Source organism: Tribolium madens, unplaced genomic scaffold, assembly GCF_015345945.1.
Source record: "Tribolium madens isolate multiple individuals breed KSU strain unplaced genomic scaffold, Tmad_KSU_1.1 Scaffold_1;HRSCAF=32;Tcas5.2_LG8, whole genome shotgun sequence".
NCBI classification, from domain to species: Eukaryota; Metazoa; Arthropoda; class Insecta; order Coleoptera; family Tenebrionidae; genus Tribolium; species Tribolium madens.
In genome coordinates, this window is record NW_025400984.1 from 1,140,295 (window position 1) to 1,157,215 (window position 16,921).

At 31.5% G+C, this 16,921-nt stretch overlaps 3 protein-coding genes across 6 annotated transcripts in view; 2 read left to right on the top strand and 1 right to left on the bottom strand.

Annotated features, from left to right (window-relative positions):
• Positions 1-448: 448 nt before the first annotated feature.
• LOC123016190 (RNA-binding protein 8A) lies at positions 449-1,582 on the bottom strand. 2 transcript variants are annotated; one of them, XM_044416424.1, is made up of 4 exons: positions 1,198-1,563; positions 1,003-1,146; positions 661-922; positions 449-606 (listed from the first exon to the last, which is right to left on the bottom strand). In XM_044416424.1, the coding sequence occupies exons 1-4, from the start codon at positions 1,256-1,258 to the stop codon at positions 579-581; spliced, it is 495 nt and encodes a 164-aa protein (XP_044272359.1). In that variant the 5' UTR covers positions 1,259-1,563; the 3' UTR covers positions 449-578. The 2 variants fall into 2 exon arrangements, with proteins under 2 accessions (XP_044272359.1, XP_044272360.1); XM_044416425.1 differs by lacking the exon at positions 449-606 and having other exon boundaries at positions 657-922; positions 1,198-1,582.
• Positions 1,583-1,697: 115 nt separating this feature from the next.
• On the top strand, positions 1,698-8,933 carry LOC123016189 (FAS-associated factor 2). The gene is made up of 4 exons (XM_044416423.1): positions 1,698-2,301; positions 2,358-2,541; positions 7,125-7,710; positions 8,455-8,933. Exons 1-4 carry the CDS (start codon positions 1,908-1,910, stop codon positions 8,632-8,634), a joined length of 1,344 nt encoding a protein of 447 aa, XP_044272358.1. The 5' UTR covers positions 1,698-1,907; the 3' UTR covers positions 8,635-8,933.
• An 81-nt stretch (positions 8,934-9,014) lies between these two features.
• The window catches only part of LOC123004454 (NPC intracellular cholesterol transporter 1), a 32,890-nt gene continuing 24,983 nt past the window's right edge, over positions 9,015-16,921 (top strand). For all 3 annotated transcript variants that reach the window (XM_044397741.1, XM_044397740.1, XM_044397742.1), the window contains exon 1: positions 9,015-9,282. In XM_044397741.1, coding sequence (XP_044253676.1) covers positions 9,211-9,282 — 72 coding nt within the window. In that variant the 5' untranslated portion in view covers positions 9,015-9,210. The remainder of the gene's footprint in view (positions 9,283-16,921) is intronic.

Consider the following 16,921-nt stretch of genomic DNA (forward strand, 5'->3'; position numbering starts at 1 on the left):
GTTGTAATAACAGTATCTTCCCGAATTGAAGAATATGTTTCTTCATTTTCATAGTACGTTATAGGTGTTATGTTAACTTTGTCACACACTAAATCGGCTTTACTTTTAGCAAGAAGAGAAAACACAACAACTTGAAAGAACAGCATTGTGATAATTAAAATATGTTTAAAGGTTTTACCACGGTTGTGTCTCTGCTTTCGTAATTGAAATATTACATGTTACAAAGTATTGTACAAACTTCAGCAATGAAGTTATGAAGGATTCCAGAAAAAATTGTATCTCAAACTATTCAGGTAGAAACTGTACTAAAATTTCAAAATACAGAAAAGCACTTAAAACTGAATCATACAAAACTTCGTTTTACAAAATATAACTTGTAGTTATGAATTTTGTGTAATTTCCGATTAATTAAAATTAAGATATGTAGGTACTTACAAATGAAAAAAACTTATATGTAGAAAACGGACAATTTATTACTTACTGAGTGTCATAAAGAATGTACAGCAAAGAACCTTATTTCTGTGACCTTAAGAACTTACTGTAAATGGAAAATTCAATTACAAATAACTTAGATATATTCAATGCCTCCTTGCACGTTTCTTTGACCTGAAAAGTAAACATATGTCAATAAAATCCAGTTTGCAAAAAAAACAAACTTACTTTTTTGGCCCTTTGACAAAGCACCAGTCAACCCCAATTGTTTGTCCTAACAATAAAGAACCATTCAATGTTTCTCTGGCGGCGGAAGCTTCCTCATATGTTCCATATTCAATCAAAGCATATCCTTTTAAAAATCCCGTCCGCCGATCCAAGTTGATACTTATATTTTTAATAGCGCCAAACTCGGAAAATTTCTCACTCAAATCATCCTCACTGGCCTCCTCATGTACCGAAGTCACAAATAAAATCCATCCCTCCACGGCTAAAACATAAAATATGCACCTTTAAATTATTCTCTAATAACTGTTTATAGCAGTAAAACTAGAGCAAAATGCAAATTACATTTCTGTGGTCCGGGTTCATCCCCGTGATCCCCTGGGTCTATGCTTTCATATCCACGAATTTTCTCATGTTCTTTGGCTTCTCCAGGCCCAAAACCTCGACCTTTTCGCTTTACAACTTTATCTTTTAGCCGCAAAACGCTTTCTGAAATAAGTGAGGTTAAGTCATTGAAAGGTTATGTTGTGGCTTGCCTACGATCTCCCTCGTCTTCTACGTCCAATTCGACGGAGTCGTTAATGTCCAAAACATCAGCCATCACCACTTTATTCAGAATAACAACACTGGATACGTTTAATTATATTTAATAAACGATTTTCAGCAAAAATTAGAAATGCTCCACTGACGTTTAAACGTTGACATTGACAGGTGCGCAGGCGCAATGGTAATTTCCCAATTTTTTATTATGAATTTTAAAATTGAAATTGTAGTACACAGTGTTAGAGTAAAACGAAGATTTTTGAGTGTTAATTAATTTTAAACATCTACAATACGTACCATTCCTCATTAAAGATATTTGTAAGCATTTCTTCTATATTTAGACAACCAACAATACAAACTAAATTTATTTTGGAAAACTATTTCATATGTTTAATAAAATAAATAGGTTAAATAGCCTGCAATACGCGATAAAGTAAGTTCAAAAAATGATATAAAAAAATTAAAATTAAAATAAATACAGGAACACGCCCGCAATGCTGCCAACGCTCACCGTTCGCTTCAAAAATCCCCCATTTTTCTGTGGAAACTTTCAAGACAAAGTGACGTTTAGAAAATAAGTGTAATGCTCACGATTTCAATTCAAGCATTTCAAATTTATGCACTGTGACACCGCTCCGTATCTAAAAATTCCACGTTTTTATGTGCACATGTGATTATTCCGGTCAAGCTGTGTTTTCACGTCAACAATGAATTACCTCGGAGACAACGCTGGTTTGGGGCTCACGAGCGAACAAACCGAGAAAGTATTACAGCTGCAAGACCTAACCGGCATCGATGACATGACAATATGCCGGGACGTTCTGCAAAGACACCAATGGAACCTCGAAGTGGCTGTTCAGGAGCAGCTAAATATCAGAGAGGGCAGACCTTCAATATATGCGACTGAGAGCAGACCGCCGGCGGTCGTCAGTGACCTTTTGGGACAACATATATATTATTCGATGCCTCGAGACGGGGGCGGTGGCGGAATTCTGGGTTTTGCTAGAGCAATGTTTAATTTTTTCTACAATATATGCTATAGTACGATTTTGGCCCTGTTTCAGTTGGGAAGGAGGATGATACGGTTTGAGCCAGAAAGACGTAAGGGGAGGAGGTTGAATTGAACGGCGTTTTGGTTTAATTAAGGCTAATTTTAGCGACTAATCCTCTAGATGATGTTATAGAGTTCATTAATCTTTACCAAGAAAAGTATGGAGATTGCCATCCAGTTTTTTACCAGGGAACTTTTTCACATGCCCTTAATGACGCTAAACGAGAATTGAGATTCCTTTTAGTTTATTTACATAAGGATGACCACAACGATGCCGACTTGTTTTGCAGGTAATTTACTGTAGTACTTACCATTTTGTGTTATTAACTGTTCATAAAAGTAAGTACTGTTTTCTCTATAATTCGTATTTTATACACTCCGCGCTAAAATTGTCGCATATTTGTAAATTTTATCATTTTTGTTAACTATTTTTTTCAAGAGAGGTGAGAGAAAGGTACTCACCTTTTAATTTCATAATTTCTTTAAAGATAAATCAACACGAAATGATGATAGGATTGTGTTTAATTAAAGAAAAATTATGGCAATGTCATTTTCTTTTTAGTCGTCGTGTTTAGAGTTACTATATTAGAAGTAAGGAAAAAATATAGGAACTCTAGTTGCGAGTGTTGTGATATGTGATATGTTATCAACGCTGAGTGGCGTTGTTGTCATATTCGAGTAAAATGGAGGCTATTTGACGATTTTGAAAAATCTTTCCACTAAAGAAGATGGTTGAGGCGTTCTCCGAAGAAGACAAATCTTAACAATCCATTGTTCAATGGTTGAGAGTAACTCATCTACCATTTCAAAGGTTCTGAATCGATTTAGAAAGACAGGTATTAATAAGGGAATGTCGGGTCAGGATAGGAAACAGGTCACAACCGCAGTTTAGGTCAGATTTTGTCGCATACGAGCATTGAGACAACGATTAGTAACAACTTCTAGCTTGAGTTAAGAGTTTTTTCGAATGTATCGTACTCAAATTTGTCAGAGGAAGATTAGTAGAGCATAATTCACTACCGTTTCAACTCGCAACTGGTCTTTTAAACGCAGAGCACTACAGAAGACCTCTGGACTTTGCTCACTAACACCAAAATTGGAACCTAATGTTGTGCTATATACCCTATAATTATATCGGCGACAATTTCTTGTTTACGCATTATTATGCAGAGCGTCACACAGTGTGTCACGTCGTTGGTATTAATAATATACAGGGTGTTTCACATAATTTCACGAGGCCTGCGCCTGTAAGATGCAATCAATAATAAATATTTCGATACGAACTCGATTACAAATTTTGAAAAATTGGATAATCTTCTCTATTTTGTTCACCCTTTCAAAAATTGCAACGTTTTTAGGTAGTTAGTGATTAAGGGCCAGTTTCATAATCGAATTAAAGGGATTTTAAGTTAATGTTGGTTTAAAATGTGCTGATTACTATGGACTTGTTGACAAAAATTTGACATTCTAAACCATCATTAATTTTAAAGTCTCTTTTATGACTATTAATAAAACAGTGATTAGTTTGTCAACTACTGTCATGGGTTTCCAAAAATTAAATAATTAAATGTGTATTTTTTTAAACTAGTGTGTTGTGACTTTCGTATATTTGAGTGCGTACATTAGGCGCAAGCCTCGTAAAGTTGTGTGAAACACCCTGTAGACTGGCCAGCTCAAAATACTGATTTAAATCGCATAGAGCACTTATAGGACTAGATGGAAAGATAAACTACAACTTGCAATCTCTTATACAATCGTAAAAAAGGCTTGTTGTGATAACGTCCCTCTATTTCGCGGTGTTTTACGTTAAGGCTTAACTTATCGTTTGCCAAGATAGGGAATTTCAATGCATTTTTCGAAAAGGTTTTTCTCGGCTATTATAAGGAATTTTTTGGTTTTTATTTTTTGATGAAACCATTTTAGATATTTCTAGGGATATTGTTATGTAGCTAATTTAAATTCTTATTTTTTATATATTTTTTAACTTATTTTTTATAATAAAATTATAGTATTTATATGGAAACTAACAATGTCCTTCCTACATGTACCAAAGACCTTAAGAAAAAAAAATGAAATCATTCGGATAATTAATAACTGAAAAATCTCTTGTGGAAAATATTATTAACTTTCGTAGTGTGAAAATCGTCTCAACTCTCACAACAAACTGAGCTTACCGTAAGCAGACCCCCATCACCGGTTTTATCTGATTTATTATGACCTTACGAGGGATGTTTCGCATCTATAAGGAAACAACTAAAAGTACAAGCTGTAAAATTAGGTCATTTTAAGAATTGATGTAAAAGATGAATAAATTTAATTTAAGTACCAAATGCTGCTCTGATTTCATATAATTCTAAAGGTAAATATTTACATTGTTTGAAAAAGGCTGTAAATTAAAAAAAGTCCGGGATATTATACTACTACATATGTAAATGCACAACAAAAAGTAAAAGCAAATAATTTAAAACGAAAATTAAATAAAAATAATGACAACAATTTAGTAAACAGAAGAAAAATTACTGAAGAAGCAGATGATGATTATGGTTGTGTTGTGCAAAGATGTTTTGAAAGTAATTAAAAAAACTCTTGAAGAAATTTAGATAATTTTTAATCAAACAATTTAATCACTATTTACCAGCTTATGCTGAAATGTGTTTAAAAAATAGTTGCTCTATGTAAAATACAACCGCTTGTAACTTGTAACATTAGTKTTTTTTATTCCATTTGTTACTGTGATAAGTGCTAAATAAATAAATAAATAATTCAGCCCTACAGGGTTCCTGCTTTCCGGTCGCTAGATCGGAGAGTACACAAATCGACAGTAATAAATGATAATAAGTAATTGTGAAAAAATTAGTACTTTATGTGGTATTTTTTGTCTCTCTTTCTGTCTGTCTTTTTTTAACTTTTTGTAATACACATAATTCCTAAGCACAAACCGTCCTCAGTGAAATTAATATAAATATTAAATTTTTTTTTTAGGATTACGTATTGGGCTTAGTGCCTTTATATTAAACCTATCATTTTTTAAATTTATTATAATTAAAAAATTGAAGTTTTGAGATGAACTAACAATTCTCTTCTTGAGGGGTGCAGATGCATATCTTTGCTTGGAACTAACGAAATAAAACGATCATGTTTGTGGGTTACATCCTGCGATCCGGCCCTATTCTAAAATTTATTACTTTATTACCAGTAGGTACCCGGGTCTGTATCTATCGGTCTTTCAAATTTGCTGTCGTTGATGGAGATATGAACACCGATGAGTGCAAAAGTGATAGCCGACTGATGCATAGAAAATCGGTTAAAAATGACGAATTGCAATGTTGTATGACACAAAAAAAATAAACATACAACTGCAGTTCAGGATTTACCGTTATCTTCTACGATGAAGAGCCTTAATAATAAAAATACATGTGTGTCACAGAATTCGCGCCCTAAAGAAAAATTTCAAGTAAGAGAAGATGAAAAAAATGTTAAAAAAATTTCATCTGTCAAAAAATTTTTACATTTATTTTTTGATATTTGACATTTTTTTATGTCTATTTAATGATATTGATGATCTTGTATATGTTTTTTTTACAATTATTTAGTAAAGGTACAAAAATTTTATTTTTAAATAACATTGAACAGAGTTACAGTTTAGGATACAGCTTCCTTGTTTCCTGTTCTAATAGCCTGTAGCAAAAAAACTTGGAAAATTATTTTTCCAACAGAAATCATGTCAAAGTGCAAAATTTTAACTTTCATAACTTTGAAATTTTTATAGATAAAACTTTTTTAACATTTTTTTATGTTCCTGGTATCCTTATGTGGGCGCGATTTCTGGCGCATCTGTATATTGACAGATATTAGGCTTTATGATATTAAAATTTAGACAACTACAGATTTTCGAAAAATATGCAACAATTTTGGCGCGGACAGTGTTTTGAAAATTTTAAACCAGTTCAGTGTCGAGATTTATGGGTTCTAGTTATAGACAATTGATACTTTTTTTTTTCATTGTATGTAATTTAATCCTGAGTGTTTTTGTTTGGAATCAGGTTTTATTATTGGTATTTCATTGATCGGTTAAAATAAAAAATTCTACAATTGAAACAATATGTTTACGTATTGTGTAAATAGTGAGAGTGACCAACCCAACAGTGGAAAGGTTTGAATAAAATCGTTAATTTTGTTACCTAAAATACAGTTTTTGCGGACGAATAATTGCTGTTTTTGGACGAGGCGAAGCTAAGTCTGGAATAGCAGATAAGTCCGCAAAAAAGTTACAAAAATTATTTTTTACACAAATTTCTTGGTTTAATTAAATTTGTGTTTTTACGAATCATGCGATGAACCTGTCAGTTGAAGCTTTGCTCGAGGAGCAGTAGAAGAACCGATTTCAAATTTACTACTTATGAAGTCAAGAGACAAGTGTATCAAATGTTGCGAGATGTGTTTTAGTTGGAGAACTGAAAAAGTTTGAAAAAAATAAAGTCAATTCATAGTGGCCACTTCCCTGTGTAAATTTGTAAAAATTGAGTTGTGTAAATCCGACATTAAACATCCAATTATTTTTTTAGGGACATATCTATCAAAAATGACATAATCTATTGCATCTGTCACAATTGTTTATTTAGTTATTTCTGCTGTCAATATAGACACAACCTACACACTGGAGGTGTCGGGATAGGGGCTGCCAACTTTGAAATAAATTAAATGGCTATTATGAATTGACCGCGATTTTATGTGACAGCGTTTTGCTAAGTGTAAGTGTAAAGTGTTGCTAACGATGAAAGTGGCACTTTATTTTATTGATTTACTTTATTTGATTTGAGATCATTGTTTTCGATTGAATATATTATATTTGTAAATGTTTTTATTGTTTCAGGGAGACATTATCCCATCCAGAAGTAATCCAATTCATCATTGCGCGTTTCATCTTTTGGGCATGCAGTCAAAGCAGTCACGAAGGCCGCCGTGCCCAAAACATGATAAAAGCCGGCTCAGCTCCATTTCTCGGAGTCCTAGTTTTACGCGATAACAGTATGACGGTCGTGGGCCGTATGGAAGGCTACTGCGATCCTACTCTCCTCCTTCAACGCCTCAACACGATAGTCAGCGAGTTTGAAATCAGTCTAGTGCAAACACGAGCCGATAGGTACGAGGCGAGTTTAAACCGTTCGCTTAGGGCGCATCAAGACGAGGCGTTTTTGGAAAGTTTGAGAGCTGATCAGGAGAAAGAACGGCGTCGAGAGGAAGAACGGTTAGCGAGGGAGGCCGAATTGAGGAGGGAGGAAGAGGAGGCGAGGGCCGAGGAGGAACGTCGTCAAAGCATCGCCAGGGAGAAGATTGAGTCGGTGGATAAAGTGCCTGATGAGCCCGAGAAACATCATCCCGATGCTGTGCATGTAGTTTTTAAGTTGCCGTGTGGAAGTCGCATAGAGCGGCGTTTCCTCAAGACACATTCCTTGGAGGTAAATATGGCCTCAGTTTTTGCAAAAACAATTTAAAAGAGCTAAAGTCTTGTTTTTTTGTTTAAACGGAAATGTCAAACAGTCTTAATGTTGCCACCACTAAAGTTGGCAGTTTTGGTTTAATTTGAAAACAATGTCGTTAAAGCAACAAAAATGAGGTTAAATTGAGTGCCGCTAATAGTTTTTGGAAGTTTGGAGATGAAAAGTGTTAAAGCAGAAGTCAGAAAAAGACCACCATTAAAATTTAGACCTAAAATTGACGAGAATACAATATAAATATGAATGAGAAAGAAGGCAACAAAATTAGTATGTTTGGTTGCTCAGCCTTTGATTCACTTAAAAAAGTAACCATTTTGAAACTAAGACTTAAAACTAAAGGTTTTGTAGCAAAAAGTTTATTTTTGCCCACAACATTGTACTTATTTGCAGTGTGTTTCTTCCATCAATATTATTAACACTGAATTTTGTCTTTGACATTAGGTACTGATGTCTGTTCTCAGGTGTTCGATTATAACGTTTTCAAAGAGCAAACAGGCACACAAAATTTATGAAAGTGAAAATTTTGACAAAACATTACCGTAATTAAAAAAAAAATACTAAGGACAAAAACAAAAAGCAAAAATTTGTGACTGTGGAGATAAGCTGCTACCAATGTTTTAACCAAAATTTTGACTTGGTGATTTCCGTTTAAAAAAAACTAGTTACTTTTTTTTAATTAATTACTAAAACTGTGTGTTGTTTCAGGCCGTTTTTTACTTTGTATTCTGCCATCCAAATTCCCCTGATTCGTTTGAAATCACGACGAATTTTCCTAAAAGGGTGTTGAGGTGCAAACCTGACAATTCAAACGAGAAAATACAGACTTTAGAAGAAGCGGGACTTAAAAATCGGGAAGTACTATTTGTAAATGATTTGGACGCCTAGTATTTATCGTAATAAAATTTATTTATGTTTAAAATCTACTTTGTCTAATCATAATAAGAGAATTTTTCTACGGTCATTTGATTATCGATTACTAAGTGTTGTTTATTATTTGAATTAGTCACATAAAAGTTGTTGAAAAATATGGAATACCTACATTAGTTTTTACATGTTGAGCATTTAAAATAGTAACTTGTGATTTCATTTGGATAAGTTTTGATATAATTAAGCTGTGCATTTTTCATTTCCATACATTATGTAAATATTGTATTTACCTAAAAATAAATCTGTAATTATTTATCTTCCTTTTCTCTTATTTGAATTTTCCGCGTTTAGCAGAGGGCGCTGGTGTCAGCTCACGTCAAAGTGACGTCAAACGTCAAGGTGGGTTAATTTTCTAATGGCGTCGCTGTGATTTTCAACAGTGTTTCAACGACTGTTGATACGGAAAGTCACACAAGTGCAAATAATTCGAATTGAAATGAAGACCGCCCTGTGATGTTATTTAAGAGTTAAAGTCAAAATCGGACACAAAAAGTTGCATTGCAGTGTGCAGTGACCATTCGAAAATTACAAAAAATGGCAAATTTTAGGAAATCCTCAAGACTTTTATGTGAATTATTATTAGTGATATTATGTTTAGTGAATAGGGTAAGTGTTTCGCTAATTTCCCATCTCCATTTCTCATTTTTAATCACTTAAGAATCCACCTGTCATTTCCTTGTATAGAGAAAGTTGATCATTTTTATCCAGTTTTAATTTGAAATGTTTTATTGCACATTTAAATTATTTTGTAGAATTATCATCCAAGTGATAAAGTCGAGTTTTTAGGGTTTTTCCCGCCTATTTGTCATTTATCTGCGGCATTTTACATTTACATTTAAGGACACAGTACTGTCAACATAAGTTGCATTTTAACTTTGTGTAAAAATAACAAGTTAACATGATACTGAAAGTGGCCCCCATGTAACAAGTTGAAAACCTCGAAGTGACGTAATTATGAATCACCTGAGCAACCTTCCTTGATAAGGAATTCCGTAAACCATTACAAATTGTCTCCGTTGAAAGGAAAGTAGGACGATTCGAGAACTTCGTGCATCTCATCTTTTTTGTTATTATTTAAAGTCTGAAAAAAAATTGTTCCAAATCTGAATTAGAGTAAAAATATTTAGGATCTTTAATAATTTTTTTTACAAAAAATACATGAAAATCTACATACATACATTCCCCTACAAAGATCTAAGGAATGTGGAAATGCCGGTCAAGTTAGCTATGAAAATAATTTTTGGTACATTCTTCTCTTCAAAATTAAATTATCTTTTTAATCTTCAAAATTAAATTAAAAAATTACAGTTTTACATTGTCGCAAGAATGTTAATTAGTTTTTTAAGTTGTTTTCAAATTATTGAAAATAAGGTATAACAAGCCTTTTTAAAGGGTTGTACAACCTCTTATATGGTGTAGAAAAATTTAAAAGAAACGCAGATATGCTTATAAAAATTTTCTATACCGCGTGGCTTTGAAAATATGAATATTTAAAAATAGCACGCATAATTTGGCGACTTTGCGGTAGATTTTGAACCAACATTTTGATTTATTTGTACCTGTACAATATTTGTAAACAGCATTTTACGGCTCTTTTGAATAACGCTGTATACAGTTTTTTGCGGAGTCTTTCAATTTTAATGCAGATTACCTGTGTGATAGCCATCGCCATCCTGGCAATATCGTAACTGCATTTTTTGAGGTGAAATAGGTCAGAAACATTTGATTTCTGTGTAAAACAAGAATCTGTGTTACAACTGCATCCTAGTGACAAATTTTGTGCCAAAAACTCCACTCTTTCATACAGAAAAAAAATCGTGAAAAGTGGCAGCAGTGGCGGTGACTGTGGCATGATATACATATGCAAGTCCATATTAATATAGGTATTTTAAACAAAATGTAGTGACAAATTCAACTTTGCAAGAAAAAAAATGTGATTATTTTTCTTATTAGCGCGATTAGAAATTTTTTTATGGTACAACATCTACACCATTTTACTCCTAACTAGTTTTTCCTTGAAATTTGAACTTTTATTTTTGTCGTTATCAATCCGTGCGTTGTATTTTCAAAGCAGTTGTGTGTAGTTGTTACCAAGTAATGAAAATTTGCTAATAAGCATTATGCGAGCTTTGAAATAAGCAGCTTGTTTTTAACAAGGTCGCCTAAATGTGGAATAAATAACCTATTATTTTTTAGTCCACTGGATCCAGACAATTTGGGGAAGCCAGTTTAGTCTTAAGGGCGTCCTTGGTGAAAATATGTGTTGCGACCTAGTTGGACATTTATAGGTTAATGTTTAGGGATGTGGAAAATTGTGAAAAATGTTATTCCTAACCAAACGAATTTTAATTTGTTCTTTTATTGATTGTTGATATGGTAGAACTGTAACTATAACTACAAAATCATAAATATGTTAGAAAATTGTGCTGGTTTGTTAAAATGATCGATGATTGTCTATTTATACTATGTTATCTATTTATATTTCGTTGGTTCTAGAATTTTATTCAATTAAACAACACGTTCAAGATATTGTTGCTTGTCACCATATTATCCAATTATTTAATTAAATTTGTTTTTCCACTTTATTGACTTTAAAAATTATCGCTTATGAAAATTACTGATGTGCACAGTGGCTGATTTTTGTAAGGCTTACAATATAAACTTTTTAATTTTAAATTCAAATTTTATCAAATGAGAACATGTTGGAAAAAATACTTTCAGTTGTCATTAAAACGTTTTATCTTTCGCAACTATTTTTCATTTTCTTTTACATAATATTTTATTTTTATTTTATTCAGTCAAGAGTGAAGGCATCAGTTCTGAATTTTTTTAAGTTTAAAATATTTAATAAAATGACTGTTGTAAGCACTGCTTCCTTAATGGATTGTATCAATATTCCGCCTGGGCATTCCGTAAAAAATGCATTGGAGCAGGGATTCCGAGTTTATTCTTTGTTTAAGTGAATGATTTTTAACTATTAACGAAAAATAATGCAATTAATAAAAGCTGGGGGGAAGGATACAACAAAATAATATACGTCAGGGACAATTGATATTATGAGGTTGAACTGTTTAAGCTAAAAAACTGGATATGTCAAAAAATTTCCCCAGATTAAAGCGCCAACGAGAATCAGACAGCTCTGGTTGCAAGTAACTATTTTGTGCCATAAAAAAGCTAACTGTATAGTAACGAGATGACAGTAGAAAAAATATAATTTGAATGGGAATTAAAAAGACAAAACATAGTTTTTTTATCTCGTTTCCTTTTTTATTCAATAGAGAAATAGTAATAAAAATGTGTAATTTTCAATTTGAAATTAAGCAATTCTTATTGTAAGCAAGTTTCTAATCTTCATTTAATTGCTGTTTTGTGAATTTGTCGATATATTCATTATTTTGTGAAATAGATGCTGTCAAAATATAAATTATATGTATTTTGCAATTAGGTTAAAAGTCATACTTGATTGATTATTACACATTATTAAATAATTATCTTTTCTTGTATAATTTTTATTCGAGTCGTCTTCAAATGTAAGCAACTGGAAAAATTCAAAGAAATTTTGTTTGTAATTATTACAATTTCTTACTCATTAGTCATTAGATACAATTAATATTGTACTTCTTTGTAAACATAATTATTATTAGTTGAATCTGTTTTAATTAGGTACTCGCTTTTAATTTCTACACAGGCTGCGCCAGAACTCGCGTCCCAGAGAAAAATTTCTAAGATACTAGGAACATGGAAAAAATGTTTCTGTCAAAAATTTTGACATTTATTTTTTGACATTTAACATTTTTATACGTCTGATGATCTTGTATATGTTTTTTTATAATTATTTAGTAAAGGTATAAAAATTTTGCCAATAAAAGAGTTACGATTTAGGATACAGATTCCGTGTTTCCTCGTCTAATAATCTGTAGCAAAAAAACTTGAAAAATTATTTTTTCAACAGAAATAGAGTCAAAGTGCAAAATTTAAAATCTCAACTTCAAAATTTTTATAGATAGTATTTTTTTAACATTTTTTCCATCTTCCTGATATCTTACCTTACATGGCATTTTTCTCTGGGGGCGCGAGTTCGGGCGCATCCTGTATACATATTGGTAATTTTAATGCAAACTTACATAAATATACATTTCAAAAGCATGATTTATTATTTTATAAATGTGTTCAGGGTTTTCTATTCTTGAATGTTTGAAGAGTAACCTAGTTTCACATCGTCAAGTATGTATCTTATTTTGATCCCCAAACAAATAGTATACAAAAACGATGTCTAATCAAGAACTTCTTAAAATATTATGTCTAAAATAAGAGTTTCTGGTTAAATATTTATTTCTGGTTGAAGTAATACTCATTATCCAATTTATTCAATTTTCATTTGGAAAAAAATTATTCTGAAAAATTCTTTGTTTGAATGGCAATAACAAATAAAACAAAATAAAGATTGTAAATTGACACAAAGTTGTCTTTTACAAAAATTGAATCATTTTATGGGTGGATGATCCATGAATTCTGATATTTTTCCCTAGAGTTTTGTTTAATGAGCTATTGAACCATGAACTTGATTTGATTCATTCGAATTATTAAAGGTTTTATCTATGTTGATGTTTTGACCAAGAGTTCCTTCGATTATACGTCGTGATTTATCTCGACAAAATTAGATGTAAACAAAGAAAGATTTAATGATTCGAGAAAATTAAAAACTGTTATTTTTGCTTTGTATTAATCAGACTCTAAGTTTCGAGAACAGATTAGATATGTAGATAATCCCAAATACTGATCGGTTCTGCATTTTTTATATTTTGATTGCTCTACCTCAAATGGCCCCTTCACTATCTATCAGTATTGTTTTTTTTTAACGCATTACTCTTATTCTTCGTATTTATTTAAATCGTAAACAGACTAAAATTAAACTCAATGTTTTCGCCAATAAATCTGTGTTTACTCATAATCCCACGTCACTAATTAACAATTTGTTAAATCCAGACTATTGTCCAATTATTTCTTACCCGCATCTAATCATTGACGAGGTGAAAAGGTCAATAATGTCATCGTGGGGCGACTACTTTCGCGCATTTCTCATGGTTTTCGTCGAATTAATCTAATTAATCTTTTATTAAGACGGCTGCCGCCAGTAGTATATGAGAAAGGTCGCTTTATGTGCATGGTGCATTTATTATTTTGACGTCAAGGACGTGATCAAAATATAAGTCAAGCCAATAGTTGGTAGAGACGTAATCGTGCCATAATTGAAAATTGCACGGACTTGCTACACGTGTAGAATGTTTTTAGTCGGGAAAGGTCCTACGTTATGGCGAAATGACATACGCAATTTTCAAATTGCGACAAGTGGATTGGATAATGACAGGTTGAAATAAGTTATTTGAAAAAGAAAAGGGACGCGGAACCGAGGTCTTCAGTATTGATTATTAAAATTACATAAACCTTTTCTGGATTGCACGCAAGAGGTGTGTTATTGATCAAACTGTTTAGGATTTTTTTAATGTATTTTTTGATAAAAAAATAATTGCTCTTACTTTGGGGTATCCTAAAGAATTCATCCATTTTTATCTCTAATATGCTTCAACTTCAGACGACGAAATAAAATTGATAAATTGGATTCATATGAGAGAGCAAGGTCGAAAGAACGAGTTGCAATACCAATTTTATTATCAATGACTAGTTCCATTTTTGTTTATATCGACCACTTAAGTACAAATTAAAGGTGCTATACAGGTGTAGATGTGTCTGAACACATATTGGGTTTATCACCTTGTTGTTTGCGTTGGTGCTTATATCTAAAAAATCGATTGAATGCAAATTCATAGTGCTACTTAATTCTTCCAGCAGATAATAAAATATACTAGGTGAACAAGAAGTATGGAACCAAAGGGTTTTTATTTAAACTACAAATTTTTTGAAAAAAACTAATTGAAGAATGATAGGTACTATAAAAAATGCGACTTTTTCTCAAGAATGAATTTTTGTGATTTTGTTTTTGAGTTTTTATTTTTTTTGATGACAACTCGCTTTAAAACTTTTTTTTACAAAGGCTAAGGATTACAATTGTCTACATTTTATTTAATTTCGATCAAAAAAAAATCATCTAAGTTGCCAGTTTGAAACATAAAACAAAACAAAATTTCATTCTGAAAACACAATCACATTTTTTGTTGTACTGTAATTTTTATTAATTATTAAGTGATTTTTTAAAAAAGCGTTTGGTGCCATACTTCTCTAAATGAAAATGTACCTAATCAATTTTGCATTCAAAAAGTTAAAACAAAATGTTTTTGCATGAGCTTCTCCATATCTTCATTTAAACAAAATCTCGATTTTTCTTACTTCAAAAAAAAAATAATGTAAACCAAGCAAGTCAAGTCAACATTGCTGACAATTTTAAATTATTGATCTCTCTCTTGTCAAAAATATGGCCGTTTTTCGGTATTTAACATTTTGCAGTGATGGGTATATCAGTGGTGACAATGGTTGATAGTAGTTAAAAATATGGTTAACCATTTTACAATTTTATAACCATCTAAACCATGTTAAAAGAATACATGTACAGTGTAAAATTTTCATTTTTTGGGATTCAGCCCTGCTTGGTTAAAGATTAATTTCTAACATAATTTTAGTATTGAAAAATTATGTGTTTTGAAAATAAAAAAAACTATTTTTGTAGAGTAAAGTGCCTTTTATCCTGCAAATACGACAAAAAGATGGTTAGAATCAACATTTAGGCCCTGATACCAAATTTCAAAATCATCGGCCAACTATAATTTTTTTTTCTTTCTATTAAGAGAAACGTCAAAAATTTTATTTAGTACAGTTGGAGACAAAATACTTTGGTCGTCAATGTCACTTGAGTGACATTAAATTATAAAGCATGCTTTAGGACTGTTAACCTTATTTTTAACTACAGTCAATCATAGTTGACAATATTTTTGATAGAAAGATATAATAACTGTCATTAATTTGAAATTGTCATTCATTAAAGCTTGAATTACATTGAAGTGTCAGAAAAGTGACGACCAAAGTATTTTGTCTCCAACTGTACTAGTAATGTAAATGTAATTTTTTATTCGTAATGAAAGAACTGTTAAAAACAACATTCTTTAATTTGTGAATTAATAAACATAAAAAAATAATAAAAAATCATAGTTGGCCCCAATGATTTTGAAATTTGGTATACGGACCTAAATGTTGATTCTAAACAACTTTTTACAATAAGTTTTTTGGCGTATTTGTCACAGAAAAATACATTTTTTTCCACAACATTCAAAATATACTTGAATCATGTCTGTTAACACATTATCATCCCTGATTAACACCAAAAAGTATTAAAACAGTAAGAGAAAATACAAATTAATAATATTTGGCAACATTACTTGATGTTATTGTTTTCCACCGCCTACTTTAATAAATACATTATTTGGAGAATATCTCACGGTTTCAGGCATATGGTACTAAAACCTTTTAAAAGGCAATTAAACAAAGAATCCAAAAGTGGTAAAATATACAGGTGTTCCATTTAAAAAATTAAAGTTGATGTCACTTCCGGTGAAACAGAAAACAGCATTAATTTAGCATATATCGCAAACGATAGATGACAAAAAATATTCAACTTTGTTCTAAGAAGTATTGTCATAACTTTGAAAATAATGGAGGCTTGAGGCGTCTTTTATAATACAGCCTATATAATAAAGATCCTAACCGATTTTCAGACGCAACCCAAAATACATTCTCAGATACCATGCATTAATTGATGTTCTGTTTGATTCTTTTTAAAGATATAAACATAGATATCTATGATAGCTTTGACAATTTTTATAAATAAGAGACGGTACAAATTCAGCCACAGCGTTTTTGTAGCATTCGCCACTTATCAAGATCATGTCAGTTTTTTCGTCGTTTTAGTACATTTTGAATTCAATGGGAAATAAAGTGGAATTTTTTACACTGTCAAATTTAACTAAAGACAAATCAACAATTACTTTGATTTTTTAATAATCTAAATTTTTTAAACGTAACAAAAGCCAAGTTATCTGTGGGAATGTGTTTTGGGTTGCGTCTAAAAATCGATCAGGGTTGTTATTATAAATGATCAGCTTGTATACTAATATCCACACATTATTCCTATCGTAATTAATTTTATTTCGAACTTAAGTATCAGTTTGAACCCTTTTGCTGATTTTTATTACTCATTAAGTCATTACTAACATTTGTTCCGTATATACCGACAATC